The following is a 21,415-nucleotide window of genomic DNA, read 5'->3' as shown; positions in this document are numbered from 1 at the left end:
GAAACTTAGAACGGGAAGCAAGAAACGTAGAAAGAAGAGCAGAAAGAAAAGCAGAAATGGAGCGCAGACACCAAGAAAGAATCGCAGCCGCCGTCAAAGGAATGAGCGACCAACACATGAAAGAGTTCATGCAACTCGTTTCTCAAGCTCAGGCACAGCTGCAAGAGATTCGGGAAAAGGAGACTCTCTCTGTCTCTTCTTCTCCCAAGCATGACACACAGGATTTACATGATAATAAGCATGATGAATTGAATGATAATGATGAGCATGCTGATTTAGATGACACTGACCAGCATGATGATTTGCATGATCAAGATGTGATTTCTCACAAGCATGATGATTTGCATGATCAAGATGTGATTTCTCACAAGCATGATGAGTTGCATGAAGATGATGTGATTGTTCACAAGGATGATGTGCTAGTGGATGCTTTTTCTAGCGAAGCTAACCTCGTTGTAGATTCGATCAATCACAAAGAACCGATCTTGGCTTTCAAGTCGAGGTCCAAAGGACCCCCACAGGACGATTCGATCATTCAGGAAGAACCGATCTTGGCTCTCGAGCCTAGGTCCAAAGAACCATCACACGAAGTATTATGTGTTCGCATGATTGATACGCACGCATTGTTCGAGTGTTTCATTCGTGATCGTTTCCTGTATTTTAGTCAGCGTCTTTATGTGATCCCTTTTATTAGGCATGACATATTGTATGTTGAGCACGTTTCACTCATGAATGAGCACGAACGTATGCGGATTGGTCATGAAAAGCTGAAAAGTATGCATTCAAGGAAGTCACGTTCCATGTCTCTTCCTTGCCATGACACAGTTGTAGAAAGAGCACATGAAAGTATGAGCACTAAGCATGGGCATTTCCGTTGTGAATTGCCACAGTTGATTGCTCTAAATCAAAAGAGAAAGATTCGATCTCATTGTTTGCGTGTGTGTGGTGAACGGGTTGGCACTCCGTCTCTTTGTTCATCTACATTGCATACACAGTCTTTAGAGAAGACAAGATTTTTTCCACTCACTTTACATGGAATAGATATGTTCATGGTTCTGTGTTGGAAGTGGTTTCATGAATTTTCAGCCATGGAGATTCTTGAAGAAGAAAGAAGCATGACTCTAGACGAAGTTGAAGCAGCGAAGGAGCCACAGAAGACTTTGTGTCGCTTTCGGCGCGGCCCAAAAAGCAAGCGTTGCAGACCTTTATGAAGTTCAAGTACCGCACGACCCACACATCAAAGTGGGCCGGCGAAGAGTTCCTTCCAAGATTCCAGATGCTATTGGCGATCTCCCTCGACGCCATAGAGTTCGGTACCAGTACCTCACTTTGAAAAGGAGGGGATGTGAAACGAACGAAGAGAAAGTATCTCCCGGCTACACAGACCGCCTACAGATACGCGTCGGACGAACCACCCGACCATAGCCACCATCCGGCAGCTCCCCCGTGCTAGGGCCAGCGTCCGAGGACGTAGGCGTGCACCTGTAAGACCGAGCGTCCCATACCACCCGGCCTCACCTCCTCGAGGTGACCTCGCGCACTCCTAGCCTCGCGGGCTAACCACTGGCACTCTGCCAGTGGGGGTCGATAACTGTAAATGAGGCCTTGGCCTCCCTTTTATAATAATGGCCGGCCACACTGGCCAGGTTCACACTACGTCCGCCCGGACACTGGACGCCCATCCCGATGGTATCTGGGCTAGATCCCCTCTCCTATGAGCGGGACATAACATACTTCCCCCCTTAAGAACCATTGATGTCCTCATCAATGAAGTGGGGATACTGAGCCTTCAAAGCTCTAACAGGCTCCCAAGTAGCAAACCTTTCAGATTGACCCTTCCATTTAATTAAGTACTCGTCATAAGCCTTTTGGCGCGAATGACGGGTACGATGATCCAAAACTCCTTCTGGTTCTCGAGGAATATACTCAATTTGCATATCTTGCCATACATTTTCCTCGATAGGCACAACAACGTCGGCTTTGCTGACATGAAACACCGGATGTACACTAACATCCGAAGGAAGAGCCAGTTTGTAGGCAACTTGGCCAATTTTCTTTGTGATCAGGAACGGACCACAATATCTAGTTGAAAGCTTATAATGCTTTCCTGTTCGCATAGTCTTGGAATCCTTGAGTATCTTCAGATAAACCCATTGTCCCACATCTAGAGTCCTTGGAGACCTCTTTTGATTAGCATAAGTAGTGACTCGGTCACGAGCCGTTCTTATACTATCCTTAGCCAATGCGAGCATTTCCTGCATGTCATACAGGAAATCACGAGCTTGGCGTTCCTTGACTTTCTCTAAGCCAATAGAAATCGGGGATTTAGGCTCAAATCCATACATCAGCATGAACGGGCTTAATCCAATAGCAGAATGCTTGCTACTATTATAGGCAAACTCTAACTGTGGAAGATACCTTTCCTAGTCAGATTGCCTATGAGAGACATAGGCTCTCAACATGTCCTCTAACATCTGATTCATCCTCTCAGTTTGTCCGTCGGACTCAGGATGGTCAGAAGACGACATACTCAACTTCGTCCAAAGGTGAGCAAAGACATCTCGCCAAAATCGGCCAATGAACTTAGTATCTCGATCACTGACGATATCCTCTAGGAGACCATACAGCTTATAAAGTTGATCGACAAATAAAACCGTCAACTCATGGCTTTTTACTGTCGACTTCATTGGTATAAACTTCGCCATTTTTGTGAGTCTATCGACCACAACCCAAATAGCGTCATTGCCCCGACTAGTATTTGGCAAACCAATGATGAAGTCCATGGAAATACTCTGCCACTTGGCATCTAGGATTTCCAATGGGTGTAGCAGGCCAGCTTTCGTAAGGCGCTCTGCCTTATTGACTTGACACTGAGCGCATCTCTTCACATAGCTCTCTATGTAAGAGCGCATTCTTGGCCAATAGAAATATCGTTTGACCAAAGCCAAAGTTCTTTGGATGCCTGGGTGCCCAGCGCTAGGAACATCGTGGCATTCGCACAAAATCCTTTGTCGAATCTCATCGATTTCCGACACGCAGACTTTACCATTTCTGAACAATAGTCCACCTCTAATGGAATATTGTCGCTGTCTCGTCTCTCCAATACGACTCACTTGGGTCTCCGGACCACCCAAGCCTGTATGTGAGTCATGCCCCGCTTCGACCTCGTTCCATATCTTGCCAAAATGGCCATCGGAACGACATAGCCCTCTGAGAGAGAGATAGAAATCCGTCGAGATTTCAGCCATAGATAAGACATTAACCTTAGAATCCTGTTGAGCGCATCGGCAACTCGATTACTGGATCCTTTTCTATAACGGATCTCAAAGTCAAACTCTTGCATAAGCTCAACCCATCTAGCCTTCCGGCCTCTGAGATCACCCTGATCACAGATATAGCGCAAGGAATGATGATCTGTCCATGCAACAAACGTAGAGCCATACAAGTAGTGCCGCCATTTCCTCAGGGCGAGGACTACGACGTAAAGCTCCTTTTCATACGTTGGATAACGCATCTCAGCGTCAGAAAGCTTCTTACTTTCAAACGCAACAGGACGTCCATCCTGGTATAACGCCGCACCAATAGTATAATCACTAGCATCCATTTCAACCACAAACGGTTTGATAGGATCCACAATGTGCAATATTGGCGCAGTAGTCACCAAGTGCTTTAGTGTCCGAAGGCTCTCGTTGAGACGCTCATTCCAGACAACAGGGGGATTACCTTTACGACGAGGATCCGAAGTCTTCGGCCCTTTCATCCCTCCTTTTAAAAGTTGCGTAAGCGGAGCAACAACTTTAGAGTAATCCTTGATAAACTTGCGAAAGAATCCAGTAAAGCCTAAAAAGGACTTTACTCGGCGCACATTCTTCAGAATAGGCCAATTTCGCACTTTATCCAATTTTTCAGGGCAACACAAATTCCATCGCGAGTAATGATGTGACCCAAGTACAGAAGCTCTTTTTTAAAGAATTCACACTTCGAAGCCTTATCGTAAAGCTTCTCAGTTCTCAGTACTTCGAGAACAATGCGTATATGCACTAGGTGCTCAGACAAACTTCGGCTATAGATCAAGATATCATCGAGAAATACAACAACGAAGTTGCCTAAAAATGGTCTCAGCAGATCATTCATCATCTGCTAGAACGTAGCTGGAGCATTGGTCAAACCAAAAGGCAAGACCAAAAACTCGTAGTGACCATAACGCGTATGGAAGCCTGTCTTAGGAATATCTTCCAGTTTGATCCGTATCTAATGATAGCCTGATCGCAGGTCTATCTTCGTAAAATACAACGCTCCATGGAGCCGATCTATCAGATCGTCCATGCGCGGGAGCGGATACTTGTTCTTGACAGTGAGCTTATTCAACCCCTTGTAATCCACGCAGAAGCGCATAGTGTTATCCTTCTTTCGAGAAAGTAGCACTGGCGCTCCCCACGGGGATTTGCTAGGCCGTACAAAACCCCTGTCGAGATAATCCTTCAGTTGTCTCATTGAATCTCGTCCTCCTCGGTTTTACTAAACCGATAGGGTTGCTTTGAGAAGGGCTGACTACCAGCCACCAACTCAATGCCATGATCTACTCCTCTCGAAGGCGGCAAGCCAGGACGTAGATCATCAGGAAAAACATCCTTGAAATCAGTCATGATTTCTCGGATAAGGTTGGATTCGTCAAAATCCCAAGTTCAACAAAAGAACATGAAACATTTTTACGAAATTCAGTGACAAAAGTACCAAGCACTAATAAATCAAACCAAGCAGATGGTACACATTGATAAAAGTCAATATCAGAAGACTTTATTTCTTTATACATTTCCAAAGCAGTAACAACTGGTATTGCAAAACCATTATTTACAGACTTCTGATTGCAAAGCGACACAGATACATGAGGAATGTTCTGCTTAACAAAAACAAGAGAGTGATGTACATAGTCTATATACAATGAGTCTTGTTTATCATAAAACCATGGAAGCCCTAAAATAACATCTGCTCTGTCCAAGCGCATGATGTGGAAATCCAAGTTCTCTTTGTAATCAACCAGCTCGAGCGACAAGTCTGGAACCATCCGATTCCATACATCCATATCCACGCCACGAGCCATCTTCAAGGGATACTCATGGTCACTATCCCGCATCCGCAGGCTCAGTTTCTGCACCAATTTTGCATCCACAAAATTGTGTGAGCTTCCATTATCAAGGAGTACGGTCACGTCGTGACCATTGATCTTCTCGGGGAAACGGAGAAGATCGTGCTTATCAAACACTTTGGTGCTAAAAGTACAATTAGTGCATGAACTGTGCGCTAAATGATGGATTTCAACTTGAACAACATCAGAGTTACCTGAGATCTCGTGAATCTGAACCGAAGGACGGCCTTGCGATTTCTGCGTCTTTTTCTTCTTGGGGCAATCCTTGATTTGGTGACCCGTCTGGCCACATCCGAAGCAAGCCCCTTTCTTCACTGCATCAGCAACTGAAGCATTTCTGGCTTTCTTCTTCTCCTGAGAAGATCTCGGCGGTGATTTGGACTTATGCTGGAATCGGGGTCGCTTCCTCGAAGCACCCTCACCGGATTGATAATCTGCAATTCTTTTCTTCTCATAATTCGCTCCATTTATCAAATGGAACGTCTTGGCCTTTGCCACTGCATCTTGACGTCAGTCGGGGCTTTATCCTTAATTAAGGCCCAACGGTAGTCCTCATGCAATCCCAGCAGATACATGTGCACAGCGTGCGTAGAATCCACCTTACAGAAGGTGAGCGCCTCTTTGAAAGCTGTCGTATATTTATCAAACGACAGAGTTTTCATCGAAAGACTCTGCAATTTGGCATAAGCTTTCAAAAGGGTCCATTTTAGCGGAATCTCTCTTGAATTTCACACAAAAATCAGCCCACGTCGTAGGCTTCTCTGTCATGTCACGTCATTAGGTAAGCGCCTTACTGCGCAGATAGAGAGGAATCGTCTGAATCCTCCGTTCATCATGCTCCATGGAGATCAAAGTATGTGGTCCACTGGTGCAGCCAGTTATTTACGGCCAATTCCGTACACTCCTTCTCTTTACCTGAGAAATTTGTAGTTTTGTATGGAATGGTGGCAGTCGGACCACCCTGTGAACGCCCAAAAGCAGCAATCTGCATCCACAATTGTTGGAGATGGGTTTCCCCCTCGGAAATACGCGCAGTCGTCGACTGAGCCATACTTTCGAGAGTAGAAAGTCGAGAACCGAGCCCCTGTACGACCCCTTCAAGAGAGGCCAAGCGAGGGTTCGTCTGAACATTCGCGTTTTCCAAAGCGGTAACATGCTCGTCGAAACTCTGGAAAGTGCTTGTAATCCATGTGTAGAGAGCATGCGTGAATGGAATTTGGATGTTACCTGGCGCGTCGTCACGCTGCACATCTGAGCTGGAGGAATCCATGGCGAAGTGCGTGAAAAACTGAAAAATTCACAGAAAACTGAGGCTTTTCTACACTTCTCGATCACGAAAAGTTGAAGTTTGAAGAGCTCTACGCGTCCGCGTGAGCGTCTGAACACAAGCAGGTGATGGCGGGGGCGCGGGAGCGCGAGCAGGTGAGAGAGAGTAGACTTTTGAGAGAAGCAGGAGAAGCAAATTTGAGGTTTCTGTAAGCTCTACAGGTTTGTATAAGTGGGTTTTTAATAAATTGCAACTTTCATACCTTTTTTTAAAAAAAAAAACCAAAGTGCCTTGGCCACCCTTTAAAAAAAGGTCACTTGATTAAAAATAAGCCAAGGCTTATTAAGTGAGATAGCATAAAAAAAAACGTGCAGCGTGGATTAGCTTGCGAAGGCAGCGCTGGCAAATTGATGCCGCGTGGAGAGAGAAAGGGCTTGCAACCCACGCGAGAGGCCACGCTGGCTCTCTCTCTCTTCTTGCGCAAACTCTCTCTCTCTCTCTCTCTCTCTCTCTCTCTCTCTCTCTCTGCTTCGCGCAGAGAGACTTACAGAGAGAGGGATTTACAGAGAGATTCAAAAGTATACCATATGCTGAATTTTAAGGTAAAATCAACAATTCAATAAGAAATTCACTAATTTTGTCAAAAATCAGTAGATATAATGAAGAACTTGCACTTCCCAGCTTTTCCGCCGCCAAATTGCTGAAATTTATCAAAAATCAGCAAAACACACTTTAAATATCACCTGCACCTATACTTATGAGAAGAAAAATGATTAATTAAATAACCATTTCGTCGAAAACTGCATGAAACAAAGACTATCCGACTCGAACCTATCCGTAGGTGTGCACACAATCTCTCATGCAGCCAAGCCGGCTCTCATACCATGAAACGAACGAAGAGAAAGGATTTCCCGGCTACACAGACCGCCTACAAATACGCGTCGGACGAACCACCCAACCATAGCCACCATCCGGCAGCTCCCCCGTGCTAGGGGCCAGCGTCCGAGGACGTAGGCGTGCACCTATGAGACCGAGCGTCCCATACCACCCGGCCTCACCTCCTCGAGGTGACCTCGTGCACTCCTAGCCTCGCGGGCTAACCACTCGCACTCTGCCAGTGGGGGTCGATAACTATAAATGAGGCCTTGGCCTCCCTTTTATAATAATGGCCGACCACACTGGCCAGGTTGACACTACGTCCGCCCGGACACTGGACGCCCATCCCGACGGCATCTGGGCTAGATCCCCTCTCCTGTGAGCGGGACATAACAGGATGTTACGTGACACATCCAACCCTATGTGTCCGTGGACAAGCTACAGCATGATCACGGTTCAGTCGGTCTAGATTAGAAGTGATCTGGCACTTTTTGTGAGTCTATTCGTAGACCGTGCATGCCCAGTCACTTAGTGTAGATGCATATCCTCTGGTTGCACACAGCATGATCATCAGATTTGCATCACCACAGTACCCACCCACCTAGAATTTTTGCAAGAACCAGCTTTGCTAGCGTTTTTGGAGGCATTGCATCAGCGTTTTTAAGCCATGAAACAGTAGCAGATTCAGCCCCAGTAAGACCTCAGTTTTCAGCCATTAAACTGCAGATTTTCAGCGTCAAGGAACCACCAAAAACAGCCCCCAAATCAGCGTTTTTGGCTCAGTCGCAGATTTCAGCCCATAGCGTTTTTGGACGGCAGTAGAAAGATTGCAGATTTCAGCCCTTAGGTCGACTTCGTCATCCCCATCGTCATCGTCGACATAGCATAGACTTGCATCAGTCACTTGCATTCATTTGTAGCAGATTGTGCAATCATAAGTAGACCACTCTCGCCGACGAGAGTGGGGCCTTCGGAGGAGGGTTTTACAACAGTCTCTAGTGTCGTATCTCTCTTCTCTCTCTATCTCTCAGTCTCATACACTTGCACGCACAGTGTCCATTCACTTTGTTTGTGATCATAGCATTCTCTCATTAAGAACGGAAGGCTCTACCTTCCATAAGAACAAAGGAACCTTGAGCACAGTTCGGAGCACTCATCTTGAGCAAAGCGCAAACATTCATTCCGCTGCACCTAACAGCGATCTCCCTCGACGTCATACAGTTCGGTACTAGTACCTCACTTTAAAAAGGAGGGGATGTCACGTGCACATCTAACCCTATGTGTACGTGGACAAGCTACTTCATGACTAGGGTTCAAATTCAAATAGCTTAGGAAGTGTTCTAGCACTTTTGTGAGTCTGTCCGCAGACCGTGCATGTCCAAGCACTTAGAGTAGATACATATCCTCTGGTTGCACACAGCATGATCATCAGCAGTACCATGAGATTCCATCAAGAGCATTTTACAATGCACAGAACCTATTTTCCCTATTTTAGCCATTTTTCACTTATTATTAATAAGTGACTTTATTGGGAAACTGGGTAGGGCAATTTAGCCAAGCCAATATATAAGAAAACCTAGCGCTAGCAATATCTAGCAAAAGTGGCAGCAGAAACCAAGTGTCCAACAGAGCACCTTCTCAGCAAGACTCCCCGGCGGGCAACCTAGCGTTTTCTAGCCAACAGACCAAAGACCAGCCTAGCGTTTTTCATCAAGGACAGCCCAACGTTTTGCAGACAGCAGATCAAGCCTGGCGTTAGCAGATTTCCATAGCGTTTTTGCAGCAGATCAGAATCAGCCCTAGCATTTTTGGAGTTGCAGACCACCTAGCGTTTTGCAGTTCCTTGGCGACAGATTCAGCCTTTGCTTCAGCGTTTTTAGTTTTCAGCAGTAAGAATCCGTACCCCAACCACCAAACCTCACAGATCTCACCTTCCCGCAACAGATCCTCGCCGCACGGTCAGATCAGCCAGCGTTTGCAGATTCAGCCCGCTATTCGCAGATTTCAGCATCTGCGTTTTCAGCGCGTCCTCGTCGCATCGTCGTCACCGACATAGAGTCACAATTCAGCAGATACAAGATTTGCAGATTTCAGCCCTTAGAGTTTTCAGATTTCAGCCCGTCTCGTTGTCGTCGTCATCATCGTCGTCGACATCGTCGACAAGTCCATAGCATTGTAGAGATTTGTGCAATCAATAGTAGACCGCTCTCGCCATAGAGAGTGGGGCCTTCGGAGGAGGGTTTGACAACATTCTAGTGTCGTATTCTTCTCTCTCTATCTCTCAGTTTCAGCACCTTCATTCACAGTGTTTACCACTTTGTTTGTGATCATTTACACTCTCTCACTAAAGGAACGGAAGGCTCTCCCTTCCGTAGTTAAAAGGAACCCTTGAGCACAATTCGGAGCACTCATCTTTAGCAAAGTTCAACATTCACTTCCGCTGCACCTTACATTTTGGGCATCCCTTGTAAGAATAAATAAGTCCTTAGGGACTCACTCCTCAAAGGCTAGAGCATCTGGACGCAGAGTCTGAGAGTGAGTATTCGAGGGCTCTCTTGTACTTTGCACACAAATTAATATAAAAAGAAATACCGAAAGGGGCGCCAGTCTTTGGGGCCAATACCTCTTGGCACGGAACTACGCCGAGCCATGTCGTCTTTTCTGAGCTGTTTTGAAGTGAATCTCTGTTGTGTCGCGGTAGAATATTGACTTCGGGTGTCCAAGTTTGTTACAGTGGTATCAAAGCACAGCCGATTTCTCTTCTACCAGGAAATCCGATCCTTCTTTTTGCGACACTTATGGATTCCAACAAGAATCAATCGACTTCTTCTGCATCTAATGCAGGAGGAGATCAAGAAGAAGATTCAACCGAATTAACAGAGGAAGAGTACGGGCCACCTCGGCCTACTCAGTACGAACTTCAAGAGATGGAACGTCGATAGCAGGCTGACGAGTGCGCATGTAAGGTGCAACGGAAGTGAATGTTGAACTTTACTCAAGATGAGTGCTCCAAACTATGCTCAAGGGTTCCTTTTACTTACGGAAAGGAGAGCCTTCTATTCCTTTAGTGAAAGAGTGCAATGGACACAAACAAAGTGGTGAACACTGTGAATGAAGGTATTGAGACTGAGAGATAGAGAGAGAAGAAAACGACACCAGAATGTTGTCAAAACCCTCCTCCGAAGGCCCCACTCTCTATGGCAAGAGCGGTCTACTATTGATTGCACAAATCTCTACAATGCTTGGACTTGCCGACGATGAGGACGACGACGACGACGAGACGATGAGGACGACAACAAGACGAGCTGAAATCTAAAAATGCTAAAGGCTGAAATCTGCAAATCTTTATCTGCTGAATTTTGACTCTATGTCAGTGACGATGTCGATGACGACGATGTGACGACGACGCGCTGAAAACGCAGATGCTAAAATCTGCGTTTTCCAGGCTGAATCTGTAAACTACGCTGGATCTGACCGTGCGGCGAGGATCTGCTGCGGGAAGGTGAGATCTGCGAGGTTTGGGCGTTATACTGCGGGTACTCACTGCTGAAAACTGAAAACGCTGATGCTAACTGAGGTCTCGTCGCCGAAGAGCTGCAAAACGCTGAGGTGTCTTGCAAATGCAAAAACGCTAGGGCTGAAAATCTTCTGCTGCGGTGGAAATCTGCTAACTGCTGTAGAATCTGTTAACACTAGTGGATCTGCTATCTGCTGTGGTCGCCGGGTCTGATCTGCTGTGCAAAAACGCCAGGGCTGGTCTATGGTGCAAAAACGCCAGTGTTAATGCTGTGTTGCAAAACGCTAGGCCTTGCTGGGGGGATCTTGCTGAGAAGTTGCCTGTTGAGCAAGGTGCTCCTGCTGCCTCTTCTGCCAGAAAGTGCTAGCGCTAGGTTTCTATATATACAAACTTAGCAAAATTGCCCTACCTAGTTCCCAACAAAAGTCACTTAAAAATAATAAGTGAAAAATGTCAAAAATAGGGCAGTTTGACATAGCCTTCTCTGGAGGGCATTATTCATAACACTCCAAGATTAGGAGGGCTACATCTTTTCTCAAAGGAAATGCTCGAACATGGTGGTCCACTCTTCTTCTAAGGAAAGAAGCTCCAGTCAAGTGGTTGAAATTCAAAAGGCTCTTTATTTCTTCTTGGCTGACTTGGGAGTACAAACGAGATATACGACCCATCTTCGGATGACCAAGGGAGATTCTTTGGACGCTTATTGCGAGAGATTTTGAAACTCTTTTCTACCAACCTCTTCATTTAAGAAGGTCTCTTTTAAGGAACAGATTGAGCGGGTTTGCTGCGGACTCCCTACAGAGATCCGAGACTACTGCCTTGAACAAAAGTCAAATTCCATTCAAGAATTAATGGGTCACACGAAACGGGGTTTCTCGATACATTCGGGAAATTTGACTTACCCCACTGATGAGATTCTGACTCAAAGAACCCGACAGACCTCCAACAATGAAAGTAGAAAGAAAAAGAGTTCCCAAGAAAAGAAGGATAAGGATACACGACCCCGGCTCACTCTTCAAGAGAGGGCCAATTATATCAGAGAGGAGAAGTGTCGGGGAACATGGGCACATCTCCGCAAAGTGCCCCAAAAAGGCACAGCAAGAACAAACTAAAGACAGGCCAGAGAGTTCTAGAGCAGCAGAGGAACGTGGCAGAAAAGGCAAGATGAAAGCAGGACTGGTACCAGATTGCATGGTACTGACCAAGCCTAATTGTTGAAAGTACAGAACTTTGCCGAGCTTGGGGCAAAGTGAAAGATCAAGAAGCCCTGATTTTCTTCGATGGAGGAGCCAAGGCCAACTTCATTTCACCTGAATTGGCGGCGCGGCTCGAGATTACACCCGACAGGATGGGACCACCAGCAGAGGCAGTTCTAGCGGCACTCGGACGGGACATAGCCATTACACCCGTCATTGGCAAACTTCGGTTGCATTGTCAGGGGTATTTATGGCACGAGGACTTCTACATCATGCCTTTGGAAGGCTGTGACGACCTCCTAAGAGTCCCTTGGTACCATAAGAACAACGCCATGGTCGATTATCGAGCAAAGAAAGCAACCTTAACGAATGAAAAGGACCGAAAATTTGTACTTGATGTAAAATTGAAGGGCGAGTCCGTCCCTATTGTATCGGCTTCGGCCATTTCCAAATTAATGAAATCCAATCTCTTTGTTTACTCGATCTACTTGAAAGAGTTGAATGATGAATACAGAACGAACATGCCTGAACTTGATAAAGAACGCCAAGATTTTCTCCCACACGTGTTAATTGTTTCTTTGAGGGCCTGCTAAGCGAGTTGCCCCCATCTCGACCCGAGGATCACACTGTCACAAGGCGGGCACCACATGCCAATAGAAAAGAACAGACTGAACAGACTTTTAGCACTTCAATAACAACTGAATTGAGAGAGAGAGACGACACGAGACACTGAGTGGCGGAAATCCACCCCAAAGAGTATTGGCCCCAAACCTTGGCGTCCCTTTCGGTATTTCTTTATATTGCATCAACACAGTACAAGCCGGTACTCCAGACTCTGCACCTTCTCCAAGAAGCATGCCAGAGAATGAGCCCTAGCCTCATATTTAAAGGCCCTTGGCCTAAAAAGCAGTTTACAATAAAAAGCCTTCAAACTTAAAAGCATCTGGTCCAAAAGCAAAGCCAAAAAGCTGTCAACGTAAATCATGGAAATCCGTACAGCCTGCCACGTCATCAGCCAACGCAAAACGCGGAAATCCGTACAGCCTACCACGTCATCATGCCGACTCAATTTTTGAAAATTTGCCACGTCATCATTTTTTGCGTGTGTGCGGGTCCTGCTTTATTTTAATCCTTTATGTCACTTGGGGCCCCATCGGACGGGATCCCCATAAGTTGGTATGACTTCTTCTTTTGTTACTTGTTCTTCTTAGGGTTTAGGCCCCTCGACCGGCATCTGCAAGTTGACTCCATTCTTCGGGGCTTTGACACGTCAGCAGTTTGTTACACACACCATTGATATGATTCCTGGAAGCACACCACCGAACCGGCCACCTTACCGTGTTAGCCGAGCCCAGAATGAAGAGATCATGAACCAAGTGAAAGACCTTCTAGAAAAGAGTCTTATCCAGCCGAGTACTTCACCCTACTGCTCTCCGATGTTGGTGGTATTAAAGAAAGATAGATCTTGGAGAATGTGCATTGATTACAGAGCTCTCAATAAAATCACCATCAAGAACAGATTTCCAATTCCAAGGATCGATGATATTCTTGACAGACTTCAGGGATCCTCTTGTTTCAGCAAGATTGATTTGAAAAGCCGATATCATCAAATCCGAATCGCTCCGGGAGATGTCTACAAGACAGCCTTTCGGACGAGCTTTGGTTTGTACGAATTTTTGGTGTTGCCTTTTGGGCTTACCAATGCTCCAGCGACTTTCAACCGAATGATGGATAGGATTTTCCCAAAGTATAAATCGTTTGTCGGCACTTTCTTTGATGACACTTTAGTCTTCTCCAAGGATGAAGCAGAACATAGACACCATCTGCTACAGGTCTTTCAAGCATTGCGAGATCACAAGTTAGTTATCAATGCCAAAAAGAGTGAATTTTTCTTGCCGGAGATACACTTCTTGGGACACATCGTCTCAGCAGCAGGAGTACAGATGGACCCGGCCAAGATTCAGACTATACGTGATTCGCCCAATTTGAAGAATGTTCATAAAGTTAGAAGCTTCTTGGGCTTGTGTTCTTACTACCGGCGGTTCATTCGAAAGTTTGCAGAGGTAGCTTCCCCTTAGCACATTCTGCCACAGAAAGGAGTCCCTTTCTTGTGGGCACCCACACAAGTGACTACCTTTCAGACACTGAAAGAGAAATTGACTACTGGACCAGTATTGACTTTGTCGGATTTGCAAAAGTCATTTGAAGTATATTGTGATGCTTGTGGTCGTAGTTTGGGAGCGGTCTTAATGCAAGAGGGCCATGTGATTGCCTATGAAAGCCGATTGTTTTCAAGGCCAGAATTGACAGCACAGATTTATGAGAAGGAGCTTTTGGAAGTGATCCATGCTCTAATTCAGTGGCGATATTACCTACTCGGAGCCGATTTTACAATCTTTACTGATCATCAGAGTTTACGCTACTTCTTGTCACAGAAGCACTTTTCGGAAAAGCAGATGCGGTGGGCTAACATCTTGTCACGGTTTCACTTCCAGATTGTCCATGTTCAGGGACAGAAGAACTTGGTCATAGATGCTTTGTCTCGGAAGCCGCTAGTCTTGGCTATTTCCGTGATACATCATAGAAGCTTCGAGGACATGGCAGATATTTCTGATGTATTTACTCAAGTACAGAATGGGGAGGTAGTAGCGGGATATTCTATTCGGGATGGCTACTTGATGAAGAAAACGATGTTGTGCGTCAAACAGCCGTTGAGGGAAAAGGTTCTCCCGAAGACACGGAGTGGGCATGATGGCATTTGGACTGTCATCGACACATTTAGCAAGCAAGCTCACTTCATTTCAGTGATGAAAACAGTCAAGCCGGATCATTTAGCGAGACTATTCATTGCACAAATTTTCAGACTACATGGCATGCCTGAGACAATAATATCCGACAGAGATCCCCGATTCACGAGTTCATTTTGGAGGGCTATTTGGGAGAATATTAGCACACGGTTGTAGTTCTTGTCATCATTCCACCCGATGACAGTGGGCATGATGGCATGTGGACTGTCATCGACAGATTTAGCAAGCAAGCTCACTTCATTCCAGTGATGAAAACAGTCAAGCCAGATCATTTAGCGAGACTATTCATTGCACAAATTTTCAGACTACGTGGCATGCCTGAGACAATAATATCCGACAGAGATCCCCGATTCACGAGTTCATTTTGGAGGGCTATTTGGGAGAACATTGGCACACGGTTGTAGTTCTTGTCATTATTCCACCCGTAGACAGATGGGCAATCTGAGATTGCAAATTCATTTATCTGGATTTATTAAAGTCTTACAGTTCTGATCAGAAGACTCAATGGGAAAAAAATTTGCCCTCGGTGGAAATTTTGCCTACAATAACACGATCCACTCTTCGACGAGGAAGGCGCCATTTGAGATCATTGAAGGTGCTCCAAAGGTTCCACCCTTCCTTAGCACTAAAGATAAGATTTTTGAAGCTGACCAGTACACGAGGGACTTGGACACTGCATTTGCCAAGGTCCAGGAGGCTTTAGCGAAATCTCAAGAACCACATAAAAAGGCAACAGATCGACATCGACGAGATTTGAAATTAAAGGAAGACGATTGGGTGCTCTTACGTTTTGAGAAGGCACGCCTAAGAAAGAAAAAAGGAAAGGAGCGGCTTTTTCCAAAGCTTAGCATGAGGTATTATGGCCCTTTCCAGATAAAAGAAAAGATAAATGAGGTATTATGGCCCTTTCCAGATAAAAGAAAAGATAAATGATGTCTCCTTTAGATTGAAGTTGCCCGATACTTGGAAGATTCACAATGCCTTTCATGTGAGTCTATTGAAGCCTTTTCAAGGAGATGTGCCTAATGATGGGGAGCCTGATGAGCAACCCGAAGTGGAGGAAAGCGAGGAGATACTCGTTCCAAAACAGATTTTGGCACACAAGGACAGAAAGATAAAAGGTAAAGTGATTAGGCGGTTCTTGGTTAAGTTCAAGAACTATCCTGCGTTGGATGCGAAGTGGATGGAGGAGGAGGACCTAGCAGATACTCCTTAGAATTTGGAACTTTATCGTGAAGCATTCGGTTTAGCATAGTTTACTCCGATAGAACCCCAACTTCAACGAGGGTGAATCTAGTGCAACGAGTTTGCACAAGAGGGGAGTCACTCCGCTCCTTTGTCAACGAATTACCCCGATTTTGAATAGAGTCACTGATGTCCCCTTTGGGTTTTAGGGATACTAAAAGGCTGACTAGCGGATTGTTTTGGTTTATTTAGCGGAGGTGAGATTGCTTTTTATCATGGATTCTGATGGCCTATACATTAGGATCAGACTTTCAACAACAGATAAACTCAATTTTATTTATAGTTAAGTGGCTACATTAGAGGCACACCAGACTGGTCTTGTCTGCATCCGCGACCAAACCTCCTCTTGGGACCAGGCATCCAATGGATCTTGGATCCATCGCGATAGATCTCCTCGTACACAAGCTCCTAGCGTGAACCGGGCGCATTGTACATGCATGACAACAACTTGCAGGCAATCACACGACGTGTAGGGTGTCTACATTGCAAGGAGTGGGAGCACTAGCATGAGGAAGAGATCACTATGAGAGAGAGAGAGAGAGAGAGAGAGAGAGAGAGAGAGAGAGCATTTTCATTGCGTGAGCGAAAAAAGATCAACAACGTAGAATTTTGAGCAAAGATGACCAAAACCATGATATTGTACCATCATAAAAGAAATAAAGACAATCACACAAAGTATGGTTAAAACGTCTGGAGAGATGAGAGACCGTGTTATTGCTACAAAAATATTAACAAGTAGTTCCGTCACAAAATTGCCTCTGACCACAAGATTCCTACAGTGTGTCCACACAAAAGATGAAAGATGAATTACTCTTAGAAGCTATATATTCTTAATTTCTATAAGCAGTAGGATATTACAAGCACCAATAGACAACACTATCTTGATAGTGTTACATGAAATATTAAAAGAACACATATAAAAAACATAAGTCCGAGCAAAAAACCAAAGATACTGAAAATAAATCATCCATATGCCTCATATATCACCCAAGTAAGAATGTTTGATGTAAAAATGATTTAATCTCCTCCTAAAATATTGTTATTTACACAAAGTAATTCATTGAATATTTCTATGCATAACAAACAATATGAGACAAATAAAATTTAATCATTTTGACTATATCATTGTATTTAAAATGCCCCAAAATCTTAAAAGTAAATATCCATACCTACACTATAAGTTTAGAGACTGAATTTTGATCTCCAAATGAATTAAAAAGCTTTAAATCAATCTGAATTTTGATAGTTGTTAGAATTTGACAATTTTGACTACACCATTGCATACAGAACGCCCCCAAAACCATGGCCATTGTCTTATTTTGACACCTGGAGATGGGAATTCGGACAAAAAAAGGTTCTGAAACTGCCTCGGGACCCTTTTGGACAGTTTTCAGATGGAATTTACAATTTGACCACATTGATCAAAATTGTGAAACTCCGTCTGGAAACTGCCCAAAAGGGTCCCGCGTCCTAAGGGACAGTTTCGGGACCTTTTCTGGTCTGAAACCCCATCTTCGAGTGTCAGAATGAGGCATATGGGCAATCGTTTCTAAGGTTTTGGAGCGTTACGAACCTAAATTCTAACAACTATAGAAAATTAGATCAGCCCAAAGCTTAATTGAAGCTTTTTTCTTCATAATAAAATGTATGGATATTTACTTTCAAGGTTCTCATATCATCTCAATGCAAGGTCTTTTCTAGGATCTATGGGCATTTTAAACACAGTGACATATCAAAATTTATCTCTCATATAATATTGTTATAATAAAAACTCTATGATTCGACACAAAATACCTTGCAAGGTTTTAGGTCACGTCCATGCTTCTTTCGTCAAGTGTAAGAACAAGGTGTATCCACAGAATATAAAAGTGGGAATTTCTTTCTCTACTCTCCGCAAAGCAAGCTTGATGATTGAATTTCATGTCATGATCTCGTAATCTCTCTTTAATGACAATATGAACATAAAGTAAAAGTGTGTTTTATACACCATCTTTCTTTTGTAAATGTGATTCTCTTTGAGTCTCGAGTTCCATGAGATTCACGTTTTGTTATTTAGTCATAGAGAAAGCAGTTTTACTCCAGGTTGTCTCAGATTTCTTTCTGGTGGTACTTATTCTTTTTTTCCAGGAGTGAGTGCTTCCTATTGGGGGGAGTTCTGTAACAAACTTGGACACCCCAAGTCAAGATTCTACCGCGAACAGCAGAGATTCACTTCAAAACAATTCACAAAAGACAACACAGCCCGACGTAGTTCTGTGCCAAGAGGAATTGGCCCCAAAGACTGGCACCTCTTTCGGTATTTCTTTTTATATTTTTTTTCCGATAAGAAGATCCTTCTATTAGTTAATGAAACTGCCCATAGGGCTACAACCACCGGGCTAAAACAACCATGATCGGGAGACTCTCCCAATGAAAAAACATCAAATGTACAAAGAGGCTAAATCAAGAAATGGGAGGAGGGAAAAGCCACATAGGTGGACAGTAGTGCCATTGAGTACACCCTGGACCATGGTGTAAAAAGGCCCAGGACGCCAGAGTCGAAGGAAAGCCTCTATGGGCTCCCGCATGCGGTCGGAGCTGCCCTGGAGTCTCTCAAGCTGTCCTCTGAGAGTGTGGATCAGCTCTAGCCAAAGATCGCGAACAGTCTCTGCTGGTTGCGGAAGCAGCGGGTCTGCCAGATGAACCAGAGTGTCAGGCCACTGATGAGCTCCTAGCACTCCTCTCTCACACAGGACTCCTCTCTCTCACTGCACCACTCCAGTGGAGTAAGCCCTGTGGGTGGCAGGCTGGAGTGTGGGTCGCCCCCCCTGCATCACTATCATCCTGCTGGTGGAAGATAGCTCAAACTGAAGTGCCGGGCCCGTGAGAGTGGATCAAGCAGCTCCCCCCCAAGTGTACTGCCGAGCCGTGGAGAGAGCAGGCATCAGCCAAAGAACACGAAGCCACACCTACTGTGCCAAGGGACAGTCCCAAAGACAGTGGCGCTGACTCTCCACAAGATTGTCACAAACTGCACATGCGGCCGAGAGACCACTATGCACAAGCCAGCTCCCAACTGCTGTAGTTCTGTGTGTGACCAGCCACTGAAACAAAGTGACTCGCCGCGGCTGTCTGGAGTCCCACAACCTCTCCCAAAAAGCTGCCAAGAACTCAGTTGTGATACCCTCCTCCTGCCAATGCGGTGCTGTAGTAGGGCGAGCCTCTCTCTGTGCTGCCAAAATGTGACGTCCCAATCGAACAGTGTACTGAAAGAAAGGGACTCCTGGGTGGTCTGTAGAAGAGAAAGGACCCCTCCATAGCCACTCTCCACGATCCCACTGTACTCGTGCCAATATTTCTTTTTATATTAATCTGTGTGCAAAGTACAAGACAGCCCTCAGGTACTCACTCTCAGACTCTGCGTCCAGATGCTCTAAGGAGTGAGTCCCTAAGGACTTATTTATTCTTACAAGGGATGCGCAAAAGCAGAGCCCCAAAATCTTTTAAAAAATAAAACCAAACTTCTCCAAAAGCTGCCAGCACTAAATCAACCAGCAAAAAGCATTCAACGTAATTTTCGAAAATTCCGTATGGCTTGTCAGTGCAAAAAGCGGAGCGTTCGTACTGCTGCCCGTACGGCCTGCCACGTAAGCATGTCAGGCCGTTTTGCGGAGATCTGCCACGTCTGCCTGTCGGCGGGTTTTACGGAAATCTACCACGTCAACAGGGTGTGTGTGTTCGGGTGCTTGCCATGTCACCAGTTTGTGACATACCCCCCTCTTGAAAGACTTGTAATCGCCCTCGATTACGCCTGCAAAATAGACAGAGGCAATACATCATCTTAGTAGACACTGACTGTTAGTACTGACGCACTAGACACGACACATCTAGCATTTGTACAAAACGACAATCACATCAGCGGACATCACTTGACACCACAGGACAAATCACAAATTCATTCCAAATCTCAAATCATGACCATCGGCAACGTATTTTAGTAGTCGCATCTAGATTCATTCGGGACCTTACAGATGCCCAATTAACTAATCCTTATTGCAATCATGTCTATAGAGATTTATGAGACCAAAATGCTGCGGTCATTTTGTCTTTCAGTTTCTGTACTCAAACAAGTCAAGTACAAATCAATCATTTTCATTTTCGGGAATTCCTGCCATAAAGTTATACAGCAGAATACTAAGCCAGCTCAAAGGAATTCCCCATCAAAGAAGTAGCTTACCAAAGTCTCAAACCTAGAAGGCTCATGAGTCCCCACTACCATCTCAATGTAGATGAAGAACACCACTCATGAATTTGCTTCCTAGAATACCTCAGATACACAATACATATCTGAGCTGAAAGCATGTGGCAAAGAACTAATGACGTCAGGCCACACCTGTGGCGGTAAGCTATCGCAACCTGAGGAGGGGGCTGTGTGGACCACAACAATGCCCCGGGTCCTCAATGTTGAAAGGCGAACACAAAACAAAGGTGCATCGGTAGAGCCACACCGAGGCCTGCAGTATTTGTGACAAAGCGTATTGGCTATGTTGTAAAGCTTGCTTATAGGGTAAAGGCTAAAGAAAGCCCAAGGTTTGGTGGCCAAACAACAATTCTCAGCTCTCACAGCACAAAGCCTAGCTTCTCTCTCTCTCTCTCTCTCTCTCTCTCTCTCTCTCTCTCTCTCTGTGTGTCTGTGTGTGTGTGTGTGTGTGTGTGTGGGTGGTGGGGGGGGGGGGGGGGGGGGGGGGAGTCTGCCTGCATGCGTCGTATTAACGGAAGAAATCCAAGTAACCGGACTAACCTTTCCAAGGGGGGAAGGAGGGGGGGAGAGGGCAGAAGGAGAGCGAGCTGATTGAGCAGCCATGGTAGTGATGGCCACGCAGCTTCTGCAAAAACGGGCTATTGAAGATGATGGTGGTGAGGAAAGCCACGACCTGAGAAGGAGACTAGAGCTTCGACGCGACCCGAATGCAGGTGATGATGACGTACAACGATGAGCGATCATTTTTTGGCCGAGCGCAACGGTGGAATGTAGTCACTTTACGTGAACTTGGGCTCTGGGTAAGTGGCACGGGCATGCGAGGGTGGGATCTACGGAGGGGGCATTGTGGGTCGTAGATCTCAGTGACGGCGTTGAAAGTAAATTAAGGTATTTTAAATTATTTTTATTATAAAAAATAATTTAGAGTATCGTAATTTATTTTCAACGTTCGCTCTTAATTTACATGTTTTAAGTAAATTAAGGTCCTCACGTTTCACAATGCACGCATGGCGTAGTGGTTAGGGTAGGCGTTCTCATACGTGAGGTATCGGGTTCAAATCCGACGTCATAAAATGGGGGTACCTTAGATTACTTCCAAAATGTGGTTACTTTTTACCCTA

At 45.2% G+C, this 21,415-nt stretch overlaps 1 protein-coding gene across 1 annotated transcript in view; it reads right to left on the bottom strand.

The window, feature by feature from the left end:
- LOC147431314 (Nitrilase/cyanide hydratase and apolipoprotein N-acyltransferase family protein) overlaps positions 1–21,061 on the bottom strand; it is a 148,168-nt gene extending 127,107 nt beyond the window's left edge. The window contains exon 1 of the mRNA XM_086493921.1: positions 20,835–21,061. Coding sequence (XP_086350047.1) covers positions 20,835–21,038 — 204 coding nt within the window. The 5' untranslated portion in view covers positions 21,039–21,061. The remainder of the gene's footprint in view (positions 1–20,834) is intronic.
- Positions 21,062–21,415: the final 354 nt, after the last annotated feature.

The sequence above is a fragment of the Adiantum capillus-veneris genome, chromosome 21 (genome assembly GCF_014529385.1).
Source record: "Adiantum capillus-veneris isolate H3 chromosome 21, ASM1452938v2, whole genome shotgun sequence".
In the NCBI taxonomy this organism is placed as follows: domain Eukaryota; kingdom Viridiplantae; phylum Streptophyta; class Polypodiopsida; order Polypodiales; family Pteridaceae; genus Adiantum; species Adiantum capillus-veneris.
This window is presented reverse-complemented; position numbering and strand designations above follow the sequence as displayed.